General features: G+C 41.7%; 2 protein-coding genes across 4 annotated transcripts in view; both read right to left on the bottom strand.

Moving 5' to 3' along the window:
• Nucleotides 1–3,580: 3,580 nt before the first annotated feature.
• On the bottom strand, nt 3,581–10,494 carry LOC109478833. 3 transcript variants are annotated; one of them, XM_019780651.1, is made up of 5 exons: nt 10,413–10,494; nt 5,514–5,692; nt 4,449–4,779; nt 3,956–4,226; nt 3,581–3,802 (listed from the first exon to the last, which is right to left on the bottom strand). In XM_019780651.1, the coding sequence occupies exons 2-5, from the start codon at nt 5,666–5,668 to the stop codon at nt 3,756–3,758; spliced, it is 804 nt and encodes a 267-aa protein (XP_019636210.1). In that variant the 5' UTR covers nt 5,669–5,692; nt 10,413–10,494; the 3' UTR covers nt 3,581–3,755. The 3 variants fall into 3 exon arrangements, 1 of the variants encoding a protein (XP_019636210.1); XR_002140761.1 differs by lacking the exons at nt 3,581–3,802; nt 3,956–4,226; nt 4,449–4,779; nt 5,514–5,692 and adding exons at nt 8,074–8,180; nt 8,556–8,705; nt 8,890–9,138; nt 9,714–9,848; XR_002140762.1 differs by lacking the exons at nt 3,581–3,802; nt 3,956–4,226; nt 4,449–4,779; nt 5,514–5,692 and adding exons at nt 8,074–8,180; nt 8,556–8,705; nt 8,890–9,138; nt 9,714–9,848 and having other exon boundaries at nt 10,327–10,424.
• Nucleotides 10,495–11,970: 1,476 nt separating this feature from the next.
• The window catches only part of LOC109478834 (vesicle-associated membrane protein/synaptobrevin-binding protein-like), a 20,499-nt gene continuing 10,829 nt past the window's right edge, over nt 11,971–21,640 (bottom strand). The window contains exons 2-3 of the mRNA XM_019780652.1: nt 13,200–13,388; nt 11,971–12,463 (exon numbers count right to left, since the gene is read on the bottom strand). Of these exons, the coding sequence (XP_019636211.1) occupies nt 11,990–12,463; nt 13,200–13,388 (663 nt within the window). The 3' untranslated portion in view covers nt 11,971–11,989. The remainder of the gene's footprint in view (nt 12,464–13,199; nt 13,389–21,640) is intronic.

The following is a 21,640-nucleotide window of genomic DNA, read 5'->3' as shown; positions in this document are numbered from 1 at the left end:
CAACGAATGCCACCAATATATATATATATATATATACAATATATCTCTCTTTCTTTTCACGTCACACACACTTATGACGGTTAAGCCTCGGTCACAACTCGCCGTACGTGCTTCTGCGTGCTGTCTACGTGCAAAAACGTGGGCAAACGTACGGCATCCGTGCGTGGTGAGTACCGCCTCCGTACGGAATCCTACGGATTTGGGAGCACGCAGACACGCCGTAGAACCTTAAGTGCATGTAATACTTTTTCTACGTGCGGTCTGCGGATTTACCACCCGTGCGTGCGAGTACGTGCGACGCGCGTGCCCCGTACAGCCTATGAGCGTGCAACGTACGGACTCCGTGAGTCTAACTTCACTATTCTCACGTGCAATTGCTGTACGGACAGCGCACGAAGCACGTGAGTGCCACGCACGGTGCTTGCGTCATCCGTGCTTACTCCTCACTTCCCAGTTGACCTGCTCAATGACCACGCAGAACACACGTAGTAGTAATGGTTTATTGTTGTTTCACAAGCTTTACAGAATGGCAGAGCCATGGCACCAGACCATGGCTCTGAATTGATCTGTAATTAACAGAATCGTTCCATAAATAGACAGCATTTAACGCCTAAAACAAGATCACATATCAATCGAGTAATTAAAAGAATTACTTTAGGTTAAAATAAGTTAAAATACCATATAGTTTAAAACATTAGTACACTCGGCTAGGACAACATAGATTGAACATTGGATATTAATAAAAGAATATTCATCATGAAAACATCTCGGGGAACAGTCACCAAGTTATGAGTTCAGTATGCGGGTCATGTATGGCACGGCGCTTGTGTAGTATCTAGCTGTTCTGCAGGGTGGTGTGTCCAGTTTGTGTGACGTGCGAGTTACCCTGCTACTTATGTTCCCTCGTGACGGTGGTAGTAGGTGGCGATACTGGGTTGATTGTACAAGCGACTTAGCGAAATCTTTGGTGAGTTTTTCGCGTCGAGACCACAGAGACGGTAATCCGAGCTGGTCACATGCTCTCTTGTATGATGTATAGTGGGTACCAAGAATGATGCGCAGCGCTCGCTTCTGTACTTTCTCGATTCTTTCACTTAGAACTACCGGAAGTCCAGAATGCCAGACGGCAGCTGCATATTCAGCAACAGGTCTGATATAGGATATGTATACTGTCACAAGATCGTCAGTCGAAAGCTGGAAGTGTTTGAGTCTACGCAGGAAGAAAAGTCGTTGACTTGCTTTGTGACAGAGTGTGTTCACGTGAGTATCCCATTTGAGGTCCGCTTGGATGTAGACACCCAGAATCCTCATGGAATCGACTACTTGCAAAGTGACGTTGTTTATGGTAAGTGGTTGAGGGACTGTCAACATTCGGCTGAATTGGAGGTGCATAACTTTGCACTTGCCCGGGTGGAGCATCATGTGGCTCTCCTGGGACCACTTATCCAAGTCCGACAGGTCTTGTTGTAGGTTTGAGGGAGCAGTAGGTGGGTATCTTATTTCTAGCATATTCAAATCATCAACGAACTTCCAGCGTTGTGAGATGGCATGGCTTGCCGCTGAGTTGATGTAAGTGATGAAGATTAACGGTCCCAGGAGAGTGCCCTGCGGGAGACCGCATGTTATCGTGATGTTGTCAGACACTACTCCATGGAGCGCACGGCCTGTCTTCTGTTTGTCAGGAAATCAGCAATCCATCTGGTTAACGAGGCTCGTAGGCCGAGCTGCAGTAATCGACAGATGGCTACACTGTGGCAGACTGTCGAAAGCCTTGCTATAGTCAGTTGAAACAAGGGAGCAAAGAGTGTTCGGTTTGTCGGAAGCCTTGAATAGCTGGTTAGTTATGTCCAGGAGACAGTGGGTCGTAGACCTTCCTTTAAGACATCCGAATTGTTGGTCGTCGATTCCAGGGAGAATGTCCGACAATGCCCAAGTAGTTATGAAGCTTTCAGCGACTTTAGCCAGCAGTGAAGTAAGAGAGATGGGGCGCAATTCTTTAACGGATGGCGGAGTTGTCTTGGGTATCGGGACTACTATGGCATTTTTCCACTCGTCCGGTACTGAGCCTTCTAGGAGAGAAGTATTGAGGATGTCAGTAAATGGCTCACTTAACTCACATGCGAACTCTTTGATGAGTTTACCTGGAATGCCATCGGGACCAGCAGCCTTGCGTGATTTGACTTTGAGAAGTTTTTTGTATACGTCCCAGGGTTTCACTTGTGGCGCTGGAAGCGAGGGCAAGTAGGAGGGCAGTGATGTTGCATCAATCGGTGGTAAGGATTGGATCACAGATCCTAGTGATTTATTGATTTCGTTGGCTATGCCACGTTTGTCTGAGGGGTCGAACCCATCTATATTGATTACGGCTTCAGGGCGAGACATGTTGGTCATAGTCTTGATTTCTTTGTGCCACTGGGCAGCGTCGTCTCTCTTCAGTGATTTGACTTTAGAGTTGTAGAACACTTTTTTGGAATGTCTGATTTTTGTTTGCACCTTGTTCCTAAGGTATTTCCAGCTGTATGTGTCATTCCTGGCAAACGCTTGTTGGCGACGACGTATGAGGGCTTTGATCTCAGATGTCAACCACGGTTTGTCAAGGTGGTGTAAACGAGTGATCTTAAGTGGGAAAAATTGGTCGATCTTTGCCTGGAGCGTCGTATGCATAGCCCGAGATTTCTCACAAGCAGTGAGAGCGCTGTAGACTTCGGCCCAGTGGTGGGTGGTGATCCATTGCCCGAACGCTCGTAAAGACGAGTCTTTAATGGGTCTGCACGTACGTCTTAATGTCCTATTCTTGGGTTTTGCGCTTGATTTGGGTTGCATGGTCACAATGTTATGGTCGCTAGTACCTAGCGGTGCTGAGATGTCCGGGGTTAAGTAGTACTGGTTCAGGTTGGTAATCACAAGGTCCAGGGTAGATTGACCTCTTGTTGGTTGATTTACAAGTTGGTGAAGATTCTGACTCACACACAGCCTTCTTACGTCGACTCGGTTAAAGTCACCTCCGATAAGTATTCCTATATGAGGGTACTTTACACGCAGTGAGTCCGCCGCTTCTACCAGGTGGTCGACGAGCAATTCGCCATGAGGGGAGCTGGGTGGGCAGTAGACGGCACATACAGCTAACCCGGAGACATTTCGTGGAAGACGATGTGGGCGGGCTTTGATCCATAAGCACTCTAGTTCAGTTGGTACAGGGATGTCAAGTGGGCTTGATGGAATGTTGTCTCTTACATAGATTGCGACGCCCCCTCCACGGCGTGATGAACGGCATTTCGAGAACACTGTGAAGCCGTCGATGGACTGAAGTTGATCTGGTATCGACGGGGAAAACCAGGTTTCAGACACCAGCGCTATATCAGTAGGAATATCTCCTTCATCGGAGGTAAACATGACTACCCGGTGACAGAAGTAAATGTTATCACTATTATAATGCTCTACTAGTTTTCTTTATTAGTCGTTGTCAAGGCACATCATCCATTGAAAGATCGTTTTGATATCAAAACAGCTGATAATCGCGTTTCAACGCGGAAGTAAAATATAATTACATGTATAAGGAAAGTACAGTTTTTGTCTCTATCAAAGTCAAATTTTTATTCAGATTGATATTTCTCAAAATAACAAAGACAACTAGATGACAGTTGTACCGGGAAATTATAATTAGAAGAAATAGCAAGTCCAGCTGTAATTGTAAATTTAAACTTCAATTTTAACATTAATATGTAACAGTAACTTCAGTGACGTTTCCCATGGTTTCATACATATTCAGTCCTTTGGGGTGTCGGTGGAGCAGGCGTATCTTCTGAAACGGGAAAGCACGATAATATTAGACATGATTTCCATTGATCATTAGCAGCCATTCAGCGCAAAATGTACATTGAAGGTTATCAACTTAAAGTATCATAAGGATATACTTTAGACTTACTGAGTTGTAATTTTCATGCTTGAATCTCACCTGTTTGTGGATGTAACGTGTAGTGTTTCCGAGGGTCCTGCACCAGGTTCATGTAATTTATTACCCCGTACATGTCGTACTTCACCTCCACAATCTTGAAGGCTAGTGCTGCCTCCCCGAGTTGCCTGTAGACCCGGTGACTGGCACGTTGGTACGCGAGCCGTACACCCGCACCGGCGCCCTCCTCAGTAAACCTCTCGGACAGTCCGATGTTTAGAGAAGCGTCGAGGCCCCCTCGTTGTAGTTTACCAACGCTTTTGGCGACGTATGCCTGAATTGGTAGTTGACGAAATGATGAATATTTGTAAGTTCAATTAGAAATATTTATAATCGGCGTCAGTTTTCGAGGCTAACATCATTTGGCGAAGGTGTGAGATCGTAGAATTCTAGTTGTCTGTGTGTGACATGGGCTTTACAAGTGATGCAAAGTATGGTCAGTCATATATGGAAGAAATTTAGTCTCTGTTATTTTTGTACCCATGAGAAACCCTACCTCGGTGATGATGAAGAAGCGGTCTTTTCCCTGGATCCCTGGGGCGTTTTGTTTCAGTCTCTTCCCTTCCAACCGCATCCAAAACTGTTGCTCATCGATGGAGTACAGTCGACAATGGTTGAACCAGCGCCCCTCAAAGTTAACGGCCTCGGCCTTCAGGTCAAATTCCACCGGGGAGACCTTAGCCTGGGCCCCGCCGTCAGCAGTCCAGCCCGAGGCGATGATATCGGTGATGGCTGGGCCTTTTTTGGGCCAGTCTAGAAGATCTCCGGCGAACTGGTCGTCTGTGATCGGCGGGACTAATCTGGTGGCTATGGTACTGCCCGCATGACTGAAGCATAAACAGTGTTGAGAGCAGGGCAGTAATGTTTAGACATTGTGGCGAACGTATTGGTTATCGTGGACAAGGGGATCTCAAAGTTATCTTGATCCAGTTTTAGCTCACCCAAGTGAAGAGCTACTGTTCCACAGGACATGACCGAGACAGACGCAGCTATAAACATCATTTACAGGCCCTATTATACGGGGGAAATTGCCCTAGCTCTTTTCGACAAGCAAAATGAACATTGAACCACAGCTTAATGTGCTGACATAAGGGCTGCGACCCTTTTAACACAGTAGCAGGCATGTCGGGTGAGCGACAACAGCCAAGATTCGTAACCTCTTGGCCCAGAGGTAGGGTCGCTAACCACTGGACTACGCACGCTACAATTTTGACTACAATATTCTATAATGATATCGACATACAATATTTGTTTTATGATGTTGACAATATTTGCAACAGGCCGACTACCATGGCTGCAAAAAGATTCGTAAACCTACTAAAACGTGGAGTTTGTCTAGATCTCTTAGTGTGTGAGAAACAGGAGGAGCCAGTAAAACCCCTCTGGTCCCGGGCCGGGGTTCGAACCCACGACCTCCCGAGCACCAGAGCTTCATAACCAGACGCTCTAACCTCTCCGTTAAAGGTTTAGACCCGTCGGCCGGGTCAGTTGGTAGCGCCTATAAACCCCCCACTGTTACAAGTGTATGTAACTTTATGCACCTGTATGTTACAGTATGTACCTGAGCAGAATGGTTTTCCCTGTGTTGTCCGTGCCACCATCAGAAAGCATGCTGCCGAGGCTGTAGTGGCGAGCTTTGGCAGGGTGGTGAACAAGGAGAAACTCTGGACCTAGTCGGTCTTCCAGAAGCTGAATCACGGAACCAACGCAACCCATTGTTCCTAAGGTTACATTTCAACCCTGAACACAAAACACGTAAGAATAAAGTCGTTACGTGTAGCAAGCATATGTGACCTCAATGGCCACATATACAGAAAAAATGGTTGTTTGTCAGCTAAACAGCAGATACAGCGTCAAATCGTACCGAATTGTTTGTTTGTTTGTTTGTTTGTTAATTTTGTACCAACGAAGACGATCCCATCTTTAGTCCTTTAGATCATCAATGAATAAGCCCTACTAAAGGTCTTTGAGTCAACAATATATAACGTCCAAAGTGCACAGTTATTAGCGTGGGAAATGACATTGAATATTATTGCTGTTGTTACAAGGCAAAGAGGGCAGAAAATGGAGTAGAGAGAACTCGAGAGGCATCAACATACCTATGAATTTGGCCATGTATGATCCTGTTAGGCTACTATTACTACTACTACTACTACTACTGCTACTGCTACTACTACTACTAGTACTACTGCTACTACTAGTACTAATGCTACTACTACTACTACTACTACTACTACTACTGCTACTTGTCCTATAAGGGTGATGCGAACCTTGAACGTAAGGGTAGTTAAGGCTTATGCAACAAAAAGAACTAAACAAAGGAATCCGCATTGTCAAAGGCTCGAATTTAAATACACCTTACCTCCATGATCCAAACAGACCCTTCGTCTACTGAGTGGATGACGACTATGTTGCTGTGATGTCGCGGTGGCGAGACTTTCTTACCGAGAAATGTTTACCCATTGCTACGCGTGGGTCTGTTCGCGTTTAGGGGCCAATCAAAGAGTAATGACTTAAAGGTTATTTTCACCAACAGAACACATCGTAAACTGTATTGACACAGACTATGGAGTAAAGTTTGGACTTGCTTTAATCTAAGGAGTTCATCGAAAAAAGGAGCACAGTGCGTTTTCAATCATCTTATAAACACTGTTGTCAAAGTGTAATATAGCGGTCGACTGGTCCCAAGTGTATAAATGTTGAACCCCTCAACAAAAATGTTGAACCCCTCAACAAGGTACAACAAATACAACCTGTTGGCCTTGAGTCAACAGGCACGTACAAACATAGTCCGGTGACGGAAGGGTCAGAGTGGAATGTTTACTGAACGGTAGCGATAATTATCAACATCGTCACTATGCACCAGCATTTTGCCGTATCCAAGAAAAAACAACAATTGTCCCCTATATGATTGATATGGAACAACTGAATCACAGAAATGAACAGATATGACACACATACCTAACTGATAAAGGACATGAAATAAAAATTAAGACGAATACATGTGTATTGCTCATGATGTTCAAGTTTAACACTGCATGGCAAGCTGCCCAATATTGAATAACTAAAAAATATCAAGAGCCCATAAGGCATCCAAAAACTCTCTGACTTCGTTTTGATGTTATTTCATACTTCAAGTGTCCTTCTTATCATCATTTGACACTTATTGTATTCCCTGTAATTCTTAACACTCAATTTCATGCATGTAAAGAAAATGTGTACAGATATTCATTAGCCACACATTAGCCACACTTTTTAATGCAGTAGTAACAACATACACAGCCTAAGATAGTAATAATCACAACACCCACGGCGACGCCCACGGCCACGATAATCCCTCCTGGTGTGCTCCAAAAAGAAGTCGCCGAGCCACCTGAAATTAGGATTAGAAAAAAATCGGTTACAATTGTTATCGGCCATTAGCAGAATAAAAACGCAGGATTGACAAGGAAGTCAATGTAGCCACCAGGGCAATCCCTCCTGGTGTGCTTAAAAATGGGGTCACCGAATCATCTAAAATTAGATATAGAAAATACGAATTTAGGCCGGACGAAGCGCCCGAATTTGAATTAAAATATTTTAGCCCACAACAAGGGTACGTACGAGCACGTGCAGCAGTGACAGACCACGTCATGAGAAATAACTGTACGTGTAATAGACTGGGGCGGGGCTAGAGTAATAGACAGGACAATAGATGTACACGTTGGATTAAGGATGCTGTATGGATCAGGAAATCTACTCCTGTCATGAACCGGGATAAGGGTGGATACAGACTCAGACAGTATATAGTATATATTATATATAGTATAATGCAAAGTGAGGCAGACTCGGTCCCTGTCCCTACCGTTAGTATTTGAGGGTCCATCACAATAGTTATGACAGTGCCGGGTGTCCTCCTCATGACTTGGGTTGCAGCAGAACTCCCGGTACCTGGAGCGGGTCTGCTGGCCTGTTTACAAACGGATCAAAATAATGTGTGATGGTCAATGATAATGAAGGTGCACGAGTTCTAGTGACACGGGCATAAAAACAAACCTACAGTGGGTGTCACTGGTAGACAGACGAAAAATTAGATTCTCACCCTCCCCACAAGCCGGTGAACAGTCACTCCATGGGTGCCAGTCCCCCCACTCACACAGGCAGCATGACTGGGTGTTACAGGACATGGTCTCGCTGTCAGAGCTGGGAGAACAGCAGGAGTCACGAGTCCTTGTTCTAGTCTTTGTCCCTAAGATAAATTAGGAACACAATTTAGTAGCATCATCTCGTTCAAGTAAATGTACAAATACCTACCTTCGATTTTTCGACATTCGCCCTGTATTCCCAGATAAAATTTTAGTTTATGTTTATTGCAAATTCGTGCCCGGAGGCTAATTGCAAATTACAAATCATTAAAGAACATAGAAAGAAAGTATAAAATAACTAAAGTCTACATGATGAAGGTAGCTGTCTAGAACTATAACCATGTCTAAAACTATGTCTGAAGGGTTTGACTTCTCTTCTGTAAACCATAGAAGACGTAACACGCTTTTAATCTTTCTAGGGGACATAATACCAGGTCCTGGCTGAAGAACAAGAATGCTCTTTAATACTGTCAACCTACCTCCTCCACATGTACGCGAACAGCTGCTCCAGGAGCCCCAAGGATGCCAGGTGCGGCAGCTGCAGCAGCTGTGGGTGTTACAGGTGCTCGACTGGGTCTGTTGGCTTGGAGAGCAGCAAGGGTCTCGGGACCTCGTTCTGTACTGAGTTTCTGTTTTGAAGAAAGAAGCGTCTGAGTCCTGAGCATTTTAATCCAGTTAGAATTACGGTTGCAGTCGTGGCGGCAGTTGGAAAATGGCGGGAAAATTGTTTGCTAGTGAGGAGAGGGTCATTCACCAACAACAATAGAAAACAGACGTTACGAAGACGACGAAATAGTGTAAATATGCACCAACCTGGCACCCCAAGGCGATCATACATGTTGCCATGTGCCACGTACGGTTTCTCCCAAGCAGAGCAAACATATCTTTTGAGGAAGCAATCGCGCATGTTGTTGTACTGGAACGACAAGCATTCCGGCTCTCTGCAGCAACGGTCCGCACAGTATGACAATGTGACGCCTGGATAGTAGGATTCGAACGAGGTTCCGAGTTTTTCACAATCGGTTCGGGGATAGTGTCGAAAGGACCTTGTTCCACACGTTTCTGGAAATGTTGAACAGAAATTACAGTAAACTTAAAACTTTTAAGGTAACATTTGCAAAGAAAATGCATAATGTTTACCTTCGCATATGGTCTTCTCTGTTAATTCTTACTCAAACACATTCATATATGTGGTGACAGGAGTCTAAATTCCCCATACTATAAATTTCAACATGATGTAACCCAAAACTAGTTACCATGGTGACAGACGTCTGGTTCAGGTCATTGACCTTATTTGTTTGGAGAAGAACAGGAAGAAGAAGAGGAAGAAGAAACAGAGAAAAAAAACTGCGAAGGTAATGAAAACATAACAACATACAGCTGATTTACAGTGGTGTATGGGCGCCGTTAGATTTTTTCTAATTCTGTATCACAAGTATAGTGTGTTTTGTTTGACGTTTATGTGTGAGTTTATATAGAGCCACGTAGAAGACAAGAGATTGCCGTTTTGATGTCATTTTGCAGTTTTCTAGGCTTCCAAGGGAATACGAAAGGGGTCATTTGTAGCCACCTGAACAAATGGAACTACTTCTCAAAGCGTAGTGTTCTCTAAAGAAAAGCCATATAATTTCTCTCACCACATTGTACTGAGCAGCCACTCCATGAGCCCCACGAGCTCCAGGGACAGTAGCAGCCCTCCCCTTCCCGGAGAAGTAGCGCTAACTGCACCACAAAGACAACTGCTCGGAGATGGACATTTCCTGTAGCCATGCCTAAATTACGCATGTATAAACATGTTAAGATTTGTTTCTATAATGTGCTAACTGTTCGTAAAGAACAGCCTGGGTTGTAACATTACACTCCTGGCTAATCATTGATTTATAGCAACTGCAAGGTTCTATGTACATGTAGAAGTCCTGATGGTGGGAAGAAAGAAAATGCCAGTGGTGTACTCTTTATGACTGGATAAAATTGTAGCCTGGCCACCATCCTATTTGTATATCGGTGTGACACCGTACAAAAAGAATGGCGTCCAGGCTACGAAGAGAGGGCACGCATGATGCCTTGATTTTATCCACAAATAAACACATAACTTTCACGAACACAGCTTGTAAATGAAAGAAGGAATGCGACCTAAAAGACATAGAAGTTTTATGCAGTTGGCGAGAGTAATAGTATCATCAGGGGTGCATTACTATTTACCGGCCCCGTAAAGAATGTAAACATTAAAACATCAGCTTGTTTACCTACCTTTTGCGTTTCTCTAGTCAGCCAAGGAAATTGACATTTTATCAGACCAGTTTTATATCAAAGGTGTGAATTTGAATACACCTTACCTCCAAACAGACCCTTCGTTTACTGAGTTGAGGACGACTTTGTTGCTGTGATGTCGCGGTGGCGAGACTTTCTTACCGAGAATTGTTTACCCACTGCTACGCGTGGGTCTGTTCGCGTTTAGGGGGCCAATCAAAGCTTTTAAAGTAATGACTTTAATGTTATTTTCACCAACAAAACACATCATAAATTGCAAATTGTATTGACACAGACTATGGAGTCAAGTTTGGGCTTGCCTTAATTTAAGGAGTTTGTAGAGAAAAGGGAGCACAGTGTGTTTTCAACCATCTTATGAATACTGTTGCCAAAGTTTAATATAACAGTCAACCGGTCCCAAATGTATAAATGTTGAAACTCTCAACAAAGTACAACAAATACAACCTGTTGGCCTTGAGTCAACAAGCACGTACAAACATAGTCCGGTGACGGAAGGGTCAGAATGGAATGTTTGCTGAACGGTAGCGATAATTATCAACTGAGCTTTGTCTCCTGCGGCCAGTGTTGAAAACATTTATCCAGCTCTGTCGCTTATCAGGCTCCAGGCGTTAACACATGCTGACCTAGAAATTATATTCTTCATTCCTGGTTGCAGACAAACCTTGCTTTTTGTCCCTGTGATTTATATTTTTGATGGAGTCAGAGACTGGCCATTTGTCATTCGAGAACTTGTCATCGTGAATGCTTTACACTTGTCATTAAATCTGCAGAAGCTGGTGTATGTTTTATACTTGCCTATCAATGTTATAAGAGTTATAAGAGTACGAGTGGAAGATAACCAGTTATACCGTGCGCTTTGGTACTGTTAAAAGGCGTACATTGGAGTAGAGGAAGCAGAATCAACGTACCTCTGAAGGTGGCAATATATGATCCCGTTAGATTAGTTAATGCTTATGCAACCATATTGTCAACTACAGAAACAACGGAACCACATGATCAAAGGTAAATATACTGTTGTAGGTATAACTTCCCTCCAAACAGACCCTTCGTTTACCGAGTTGATTACGACTTTGTTGTTGTGATGGCGCGGTGCCTTTGAAGGTGACACGCACATACACCCCCCCCCCCACAATTACACTTCAGATCAGAAAGCCGTTCTTTATTGTACACAGGATAGCAAACCTTAGCAGACACGTCAGGACATAGCATTTCACAGACACATAGTCCACTATCTACTGTATCATTGTCCATTGAAGTCAAGTTTCTCTTGAATTGTGTAGTTCATATAGCACATTTGTTTGTTCTCTTTCTTGTTTTCTCGGCATTTTTTCCACATCGATCGAGAAGTCAGAAACACTGGCATTGTCATTAGCATGATTGTGAATATTGCGTTAGAAACAATAATATCTGTAGTGAACCTAAGCCTAACAGGAGATCCAGCAAAACACGTAGAAAAATATTCAAAAGAACATAATGCGAACATCTCAAATACTGTAGTACAATTCATTCATGATTCCGGAAGTTCAAGCATTTTTTTTCGCAACTTCAGAATTTTGTTAGTTTCATGAATCTTATTGATTCTTTCTGATGTTGTAAACAGTTTCAGAAAATTACTGCACAAAAGCTAAGAAAAAAGTTGACATCATTTTGCTAAAAGAGGTTCCATGAGTCTCAGATTGAGTTCGTTCCCGTTGTCGTTAATGTCATTGTCATCGAAAGAGGCGTCCGAGTCGTCCTCTAGTTCGAACTCTTCTTCCGCCGCCATGTTGTTGTTCTTTGACACGACCTCCTCTATGGCCACCTGATTGGCGTTTTTGCTGTCGAAGGCGGAGTTAGACATGCCCGTGTGATACTCGTTGCCTTGAAAATCCTCAGCGTCAGAAGCGCCCTCTCCCGAGAATAATCGGTACCGCTTCTTGCGGCGAAGCTTCATGCAACTCAATGTCCTCCCGAGACCGGTTTGGAATCTTCCGTCCGCTTCTAGATCCGAGTCTTCGGACAGGTCTCCGCCGGTGAAGGCGCAGCGAAGGTGTAAGATCGCGGGACGTTTGTTCTTAAAGAGATCCTCGTACATTCCTCTACCGACTGGGTTGATTCCGTCAGGTTTGGGTAAGACCTAGAGGTTTGAACAAAAACGAGAAAGTTTTTATACAACACTGCCACAAACATTTCTGTGACGATTGCACAATAACGGTTGTAACGAAGTGTCGTAAAAAACGAAAACTCTACCAATACGAAAGTTTCATGAATTTTGTCATGCATAACAGTGTACTATACTATGCTATGCTATACTATGCTATACTATGCTATACTATGCTATACTATGCTATACTATGCTATATTATATTATATTATATTATATTATATTATATTATATTATATTATATTATATTATATTATATTATATTATATTATATTATATTATATTATATTATATTATATTATATTATATTATATTATATTATATTATATTATATTATATTATATTATATTATATCATGTCATGTCATGTTATGTTATATTATATTATATTATATTATATTATACTACACTTCACTACACTATAGTATTCGATACTATACTACACTATACTATACTACACTATACTATTCTATACTATACTATACTATACTATGCTATATACTATACCATACTATACTATACTATACTATAGTATGCTATGCTATGTTATGCTATACTATTCTAAGTGCATCGTTGACGTAAGGTAATATAAACATGCCAAGGAAAACACCATAAAATCTTACTGCGGAACAATATCACACTGAGCGAAATATATTTCACGATGATAAAAAAAATCCCAAACATCTAAGAAGTATACATCTTCTTCCCACCTCTATATGGAACTTGTGTTTGATTTTCTCCTTGGGATCGTAGCCGTTCTCCTTCAGTTCAAACGTGATCTTGATGCAGCACTTCGGCCCGATGACGCCCATGTTCGGGTCGCTATAGCAACGGCCGGGCGCGCACGACTTGACGATAAAGCACACGTGGTGGTCGGAGGGGTTACACACGCGAACAACCTGGAAATACACAATTGTCATCTGATTAATTGAGCTATTCAGTTTCAAGTCCTTTTAACACCATATGGTGCATACCGAGGTAGTCATTTCCATTTCTGTAGGTCCTGTTGCATTCTAAAATATGTTTGGGAAAGGACCACGTTTTTAGATACAACGGACTTTACACTTTGTTGCATGGACCACAATTTGGACTGTTTCATATAAAGTGGCCGACCACGCTATGTCAAGCAGCATCAAGAGTCTTGTGTACACTCGGTGATCGGGGACACCGTCTTGAGCCCATCAAGTAAGTGTGTGCGTATGCATATGCGTGTGTTTACATGTAGATAAGGGTTTGGGCATGTTTTGGAATAGATGACGTTTTAGAATACAATACGAATCATGTTTTATTTTAGAAACACATTGCTGGATTTGTCACAAACTCTACTGTAGAATTTTGGTTCTCGCTTGTCCGTCTCTGAATGGTACATTTGACCGATGCGGTTTCACGGTGTGTATTATCTACACTACTGACTGATGCGACTGCACGGTACGTATTATCTATACTACTGACTGATGCGACTGCATATATGTATATTATCTACACTATACCCGCATCAGTCACCTCTTTGAACTGGATTCCAGAAGCCATGAGATCAAACACACACGACGCATTGAAAACACGGCTCGGCTTTTCAAAACGATCTGACGACCTCTAGAATCTGCTGCAGGGGTTTAACCTGTTTAACCCCAGCCCAGGTGTAGTAAATTACCCCGTAATAAGGTCATGCCATGGCTATCTGTACACATAAAATAGTAGATCACATCTTGTAATTTTTAACAGCAAAAGGAGATACAGTTTGCGACAACGAGATTGACTGCTGCCCGCTATTTACTTATCACAAAAGTTGAAGTAAAAGTCTTCTTGAGGCCGTACTGGCAGTGGGTTGTTTATGTACTGTGCGTAGGGGGCACAGTATTGAAGGTGGAGCCCATCCCTCTCCTTCAAACGCCTTTTACCTCCCCAACCGCAGTCAGGTACCCATTGTACACATGGACGAAGTGGGGAAAGGCATGTAAATTGAATTTTTAAAGGACACGATGCCTTGCCAGGAATGCCAGGAATCGAACTCGAAATCGAATCTTGTAGCCTCACCACTTGGCAATGATCCCAGTGTTAACGTTTGTTATCATTTGTCTAACTTGGGAGGCTTGAAAAATTCTCTTTAGTATTGAACACTTGTTTTGTCGTGATCAGTGAAGGGATAATGAGTCATATATTTATAAGCGCTCTGTTTATAGACAAAGTTTATTGCAAATACATACCCGATGGCTAATTAGTAATGGCTAAGTACAAACGACTTATAGGAAAAAATACAAAGATATAATTATAAGAGACTACGTCCAATGTCATACTACATTCTACAACATACGGGGTACATTGTTGGGTTGACTTCTTGTTTTGACTTCTTTTTTGTATTATTCATTCCTATCGCAATGTACAAATGTAGTTGGCATCGTACTCCGCTTACTGCGTGTGTACAGTATCATTATCATTTAGTATTGCACAATGATGGTAACCAATGCACAAATTTTAATCCCAAACACAAGACGGATCGCCCATTAACCAGTTACACGAAATAATAGACAGGCTTTCCTCAGAGGTGTGTCGTCCAATTAACCTACATCCGGGGTAACGGCGTGTCCATGGCAACGGACCATTGATCAGGATATTGGGGAGCAAGAATGGACAGTAGTACATGGGAAATTAGCTATGATGAAAATTGAATTAGAAAGATCATACTACCATCACACGTTTGAGGTAGTTGTCTATATATAACGTTATTCATACCCCATCTTTCATTTTTTTCGAGTGCCATATGTGTAATGTTTAAATGTATCGTGGAAAAAGTTGCAACATGTTATACTGCCATTCAAAAAATCCCGTCTAGTACCTGAAGTCTACTCTTAAAAGATTTATTTTCTTCTCTTTCACCGCAAAAGCTCTAAAGCCGAAGTAAGATTCAAATATGTTGCCAGTCGAATCACAATCAGAGACCTCAGTGACTTCAGGTCAGCATACTAAGCACAAGCATCGCTCAGTGTGGATAAACTCTGTTTGAGTTCGCCTTTTTATTCACCACACTCATCGCGATTTCAATACATCAAAAGCTCCGGTCGCCACCCCTGTATACATCAGTGTCAAACAAGAGAATTGATCTTCAACACATAAAATCAAATGGCTCCCATGTGGAGAGGCTTTGGTAGCCCCGATCATTATGCAGTGGAGAATTCTTCTGTAGCAAGCCGAGACGTAAGGATTGAAGCAGCTGGTTTCTGTAGGTCAGAACGTTTGGGACATCTACGGCATGGGGATAACTCATAAGACGTGCTTGAAGTGAAAATGACTGTTTATACTACTACTGGGTTCCCACAAGTTCATGAATCATACGTTGACTTGAATAGAACATGACTGTATGTATGTCAGGGAGGAGATGGTAATCTGGCACAATCGGCGATTCTGCCGGTAGAGTCGGTAAATTTAAAGATGTTGGCTTGAAAGACAGAACTTTTCAATGATTCATAGCACGGTATGGATTGACTTGAAATTCAGGATTTATGAATGGGAGACCCCCAACTCATTCTCAGCATCCTGATGGAGATAGAATCCAATAGGGATCGCTACCGGCTAGTAGAATTGTCGATATCTACTTTTTAAAATTCATTTTGTGATCCTCTTTACAGGTATAAATGCTTTGGTTATCTTGAAGTTCAAACATCGCAGATAGCTCTTGCCTCTTGAATACCAACTATATCACAGCATGGCTTACATTTGCATATGTTTTGCTAGCTGAATGCGCATGCAGTAAACTATATCCCCTAACCGTAACATGTCTTTACGGCTATGGTACATAATACAAGATGTATATGACCTTATTCCACTGGCAATGCTTCAAACGATACCCTCCCTCTCTACCAGCCCATAATGTTTAAATGAAGTGGTCCTTAGAGAGGCATCAGGCTTCAAATATCTTTTCTTGATGTCCGATTACTGACTGTAGATCGACCCAGGAAGATCCATAAAACATTAAGGAAAGCCATGAACATAGAATTGGTCGGACCATGAGCGTAAATTAAACATGGAGACGAGATTGTGGGTACAGTGTTTTTTTTCGTGCCGTGAATTTATTCTGAACGAGACTGATGTAGACTTTCAACCAGGGTCTGGAGACGATGGCATACAAAAGTGTATGATGCCAGAAAGAAAACAATTACTATGCGTGATATTAATTATCAGTAATACCATCAAATAGGACAAAATGACAGACCAAAACGTAATGAATAAAGTAGATTAATTTAGAGGGTCAGGTAGCAAATTGAAGAAATAAGCATATATAGAGGTACCTGCGCAAAACAGTAAAGATTCATTTGCTGACAATAAAAATGTATTTGTCTTTCTCAACCGAGAAGTGTGAATAATCTATACCTTACATGGTGCTCTGGAGTAGCAAATCGATATGTATAATCATAAAACGTAGCAATAAAATAGAAAGACATGTGTACATTATGACCATACATTATTAGCTAGGTACAATTTTAATCGATTTCATGGTCATGCAATTATTCGTTTGTAATAAAACATGCCTTTGTTACAAGTACAATAAATGTCAATTATAAATACAGGTCATATATCACTCCCTCTCTAGCTCTTGCAGTCGATAGATTTTTCATTGATATTGTTGGCATCGATATTTTCATGCTAAGAGGTCGTATACGGATCATAACACTGGATTCTAATTTTGATTAGAAATCAGAAATGTTGTTTTTAATTTTGATGCCAATTTACCGGGCACTTTTGATTTAACTCACGTAACTAATTTGTTCTGCTCTATTTCATGAATAATAAAATCCAGACGCCGTCAAATAGAATGATCATCAAGGTGGAACAGCCGTTGATTAAAGTTTTAAGGAGCCCCAACTGACTTAGTGAGGCTCAATGTACATATTTTAGTGCAATTTGTCAACCATTGCGTTTCTTTATTGTGGCAATGGCTGTAGACAATTAACTAGACTAGAAAGGTAACATTTGCAAAGAAAATACATAATGTTTACCTTCGCATATGGTCTGCTCTGTTAATTCTTACTCAAACACACACACATAAACAAACAAACAAACACATTCATGTATATGGTCAGACATGAGTCAAAATCCCTACTGCTAAAAAATTGCAACACGATTGATGTAACCCAACACCAGTTACCATGGTAACACACAATCATTGAGGTCATTGTTTGGAGAAGAAGAGGAAACGTAGCAAAAACAATATGTTTTCCTTCGGTAAAAATAACCAGATCATATATGCTTGCTTACAATTTTTATTTGTAAAAAGTCTTGAAATTCTAAATTGGTCTCATTAAGTAAGTCTATAGTTAAAAACGTTGGTACGAGTACAATCTTGTTCCAGACGTGATTTTGACATTATATCATTGACAGAAACGCAGTTATCGAGTTAAAGCAAAGAAACAAATCACCGGTCATAACTGTGATGTGTGTTGCTGATTCGATTGGCACCGGTGTAATAGCATATTGATCCTTCTTATCTCTGGTCCAGAAACGTTACCGCTGATCTAACGTCTGGAGATGTCGTTAGGGAGAAAGGACGTCTGGTGAAGTTACGGTACAGGAGATGGGTTGGAGTTGGACGGGCAGGGGAAAGGAGCAATAATTTTAAGGCTCAGAATGGTATCAGATACAAAAACCACTGCATGGACTATGAAGACAGTTTTAGTGCGTTTTACGGAAGACTAGATATTAGAAACTGCACGTCCACATTAGCATAAAAATACATTTACAGACACTCAAAGCGATTTCAGGTCAGTAAAACTGGATTTTCAAAGTCAATTTTCTGTTTTGTTTTAATGTAGTAAGTTGAATCAACCCTATCCCATGGCACACATATGTCTGTGAGGTTAAAAAATATGGGTTGTCACTGTTGGAAAATGGTTGCTTGTTTCGTATCGTAGGCTTTATCGTGGACTCCTCATGTAGCTTGTTTCTGGGCTATTTCAAACGCTTAGGTTATGACATGATGACGAAAATGTGCTAAGAAACGCCATCAGACAGATGCCCCCATCCAAAAGATTTTTTTTTCTTTTGCCACCCTGAAATTCTATCAGATGCCTTGGTGCTGGGTGATGATCGGCAACCATGCTGAACACACAAACTCAGCAAGTCAAACTTCACAACATCTTGTGCGCCCCGAAGCAAACGATCCGGTAAATTAGATTAAACAGCTTTGGCGCCCAACTCAATTATCTCTGCCTGCCTTTCGTCCATCTTTGTTTTGAAGATATGATTTCGGATCGTTTGATCTGTATTTCCCGGGGGAGCATGGGTGGGTGAGTTGTAGACTGCGGGGCGGGAAAAACCTTGGCGGGGTTTTAGGAATCAATGAGCCGAAGATTTGCTGAGTTGTGGTGGTGAGTTGACCACCCGAGCAAGTCTCTGTCAGCTTATAAAGCTTGTGTAACGTTATAAAATGCCTAAAACTGGGCAGCAATCCTAAGGCATCCACTGTAAGAATGCTTATCTTAAAGCACGCGTAAAGATACACGCGAGTGAGGAAAATGGCCCTTTCAGCATGCTTTTAGGAGTGTTTTAATATTGCATTTTGAGATCTTTAAGATTCGGTGACATCATACTCTACCTTCTTGTGGCTACTCTGTTTTGCAAAGAGTTTTGCAATCAAAATATTGAATACTCTCTGATGTCATATTAGGAAAGTATCATAATCCACAGAATATACTGATAATGGCATACAAAGTTACCGCTTCGTCAATGAAGCTTAAACATACAGGTTAAGCGATTCAGAAGGAAAAGTGACTGACGAAAAGTAGTGATGTAACTTGAAACGTCTGACAGTTTTTAAAATCTATCCAACTGCTTGGGTAACTGTTTTCTTCATACCGATTCATTTTCGGAAGACAAGCCCTTTTAAATATCCAATTGCAATGTATTGCAGTGTCTGGTTAACTCAGATATGCAGAGATGAATCTATAACTCCAGATTGTATTATGCACTGTAAAATCACAATAAACAGTTGGTTGCTGCTATCAGGTGCCTTGACCGAAATAGATTACCACTTTACCATAACTTTAATAGTCTACAGCCTAACAATATTCAATGCTCGATGAATAGCAGTCTTACGGCACTGCTTGTAAAACTTGTCAAATGGTCTTTTATTGGCATGTATTGGGTTTTAGGTTCACACTCTATCGCTTTGATACATGGTATTGGATTGCATGTCTTTAATCGGACATTTGAATGGGAATTGGAAATAGGTAACAACTCATCAATTCTGGTGAAAGTGGAAGAACGTTTTTTTATATCACTCTGTTCCAATAAGGCCATGTTGATTTGATTATATGGATGACATCCTCTGGGAACCCCAAAACTGATGCGAGCGTGTGAAGTCATGGTACAAGCAGCATTATGAGCATGCCAGCACGTAGCTTATATGAGACGATAGAGACATTTTACATGCGTACATGCGTAAAATGAAACTTAAAGGACCTTTCCCTCATATTACTCTCACGAGACCCAGTAGCTGTCATAAAATTGCATCATGCGTACTGTAAGGGGTGAGTTGGAGGAGGGGCTGAAAAAGTTTTATTAAAGGAACGATGAGAAAAACAGGCCTATATGACGTCATGTATACATTTTACGTGCAACTTGGGAAATAAGCAGGATTTTAGGATCGAGAAGAAACTGGGAATTGTGGGATTTAGTGACGTCACTGAGGTATCTTGGCAATCACCGGAGACCTGACCGAGAGGCTTTGATCATCACGGAGAGACGAGCAGAATTTTGTAACTCGATTTTGATTAGGGCACTGACGTAGGCGTTGTAAGCTTCTTTGGTCTGTAATTTCCGTCCTATTTGGGATGTAGGATGAATTTATGATTTTCGTGACTTGACTCTTCGATGTCTTGATCAACAGAGGTCATGACAAGGGCGAAATGATAATAACTTTGTTGCACAACAGTTGGACAGGGTACAAGGTATGGCATCTGCTAGTACATAACTACAAATCCATGAGGCTAACCTACCTAATACAAGAGTGTGTGGCTAACGTGATCGGGGATCAATTTTGACTCAAATTTAACTCAAATCTGATTTGATTCGTATAGAGGTAGGCGTGGCCTAAAGCTGGTCAGAATTTTACTAACCTACCACCAACCTTGCTTGGTTGGTGTTCGGGGGAAGGTTCTAAATGTGTGACAGGACTTACCATTCAAACCCATTAAAATACATCAATGCATACAGACACAAAGTTTGTGAATAACACAAGATATAAAAGGCTCCTCGTAAGCAGGTTGAAAAGCGTGTCCTCCCCTACAATGATTTGGTCTAGTCCATCAAACTTTCCACTGTTTCTTTATTTATGCCGTCCTTTTAACCGACGACATAAAACTTGATTAGCACGCACAAGATTGTTTCTATTTCTGGACCACGCCAGAAGACATAACCCATCGTTTCTATTACAAACTTAAGAATTAAACAGCCTCAAATCACAACCAGATGGCCACAATTTCACAGACTTATTGGCGTTGAAAATTGAAAAGGCAAGCAAAAGTCAGAAACGGCTTCGCGCGGATTCTCACCGCTTTGCTCAATGGGATAACAACAGGTGATAATTATTTACAATAAGGTAGCCGTGCTAGTGATTGATACAAGGATGGTTTGCGTTGTGCCATTTCTGTCCGTAAGACACAGCCCGGAAAATTGGAAAAACACGGCGAGACAGTATAATTTGTTGCAATGGGGGTTTTATGGGGGAAGCGCAGCTGGTATATGCCTGTTAAGTTACGGTGGAGGGTGTCAGGGATTGGTACAGCTTTATAGAGTGAGAGAAATGGTAGAATGGACGCTTAATCAACACTGTATAGAGATGAGTGGGGATAGCTCTACCGTGAATGGTTTATAGTCCCTACGAAGGTTTATATTCATCTGTTATTTGGCAAGATACAACGTAACGCAATGCAACACAGCACCAACTAGTACTAGAAAGGTACCATTTGCAAAGCAAATGCATAATCTGCTCTGTTAAGTCTTACTCAAACACATTCATATATATGGTGACAGGAGTCTAAATCCTTCCTGCTATAAAATTGCAACATGATGTAATGGTGCTAAACTGGCCAAGGTCATTGACCTTTTGTGTTTAGAGAAGAGGAAACTGAGCAAAAACAATATGTTTACCGAAAACAAT

Source organism: Branchiostoma belcheri, unplaced genomic scaffold (assembly GCF_001625305.1).
Source record: "Branchiostoma belcheri isolate BF01 breed outbred unplaced genomic scaffold, Haploidv18h27 scaffold45, whole genome shotgun sequence".
In the NCBI taxonomy this organism is placed as follows: domain Eukaryota; kingdom Metazoa; phylum Chordata; class Leptocardii; order Amphioxiformes; family Branchiostomatidae; genus Branchiostoma; species Branchiostoma belcheri.
The sequence above is the reverse complement of the archived record's forward strand: the minus strand, read 5'-3'. Positions and strand labels throughout refer to the sequence as shown.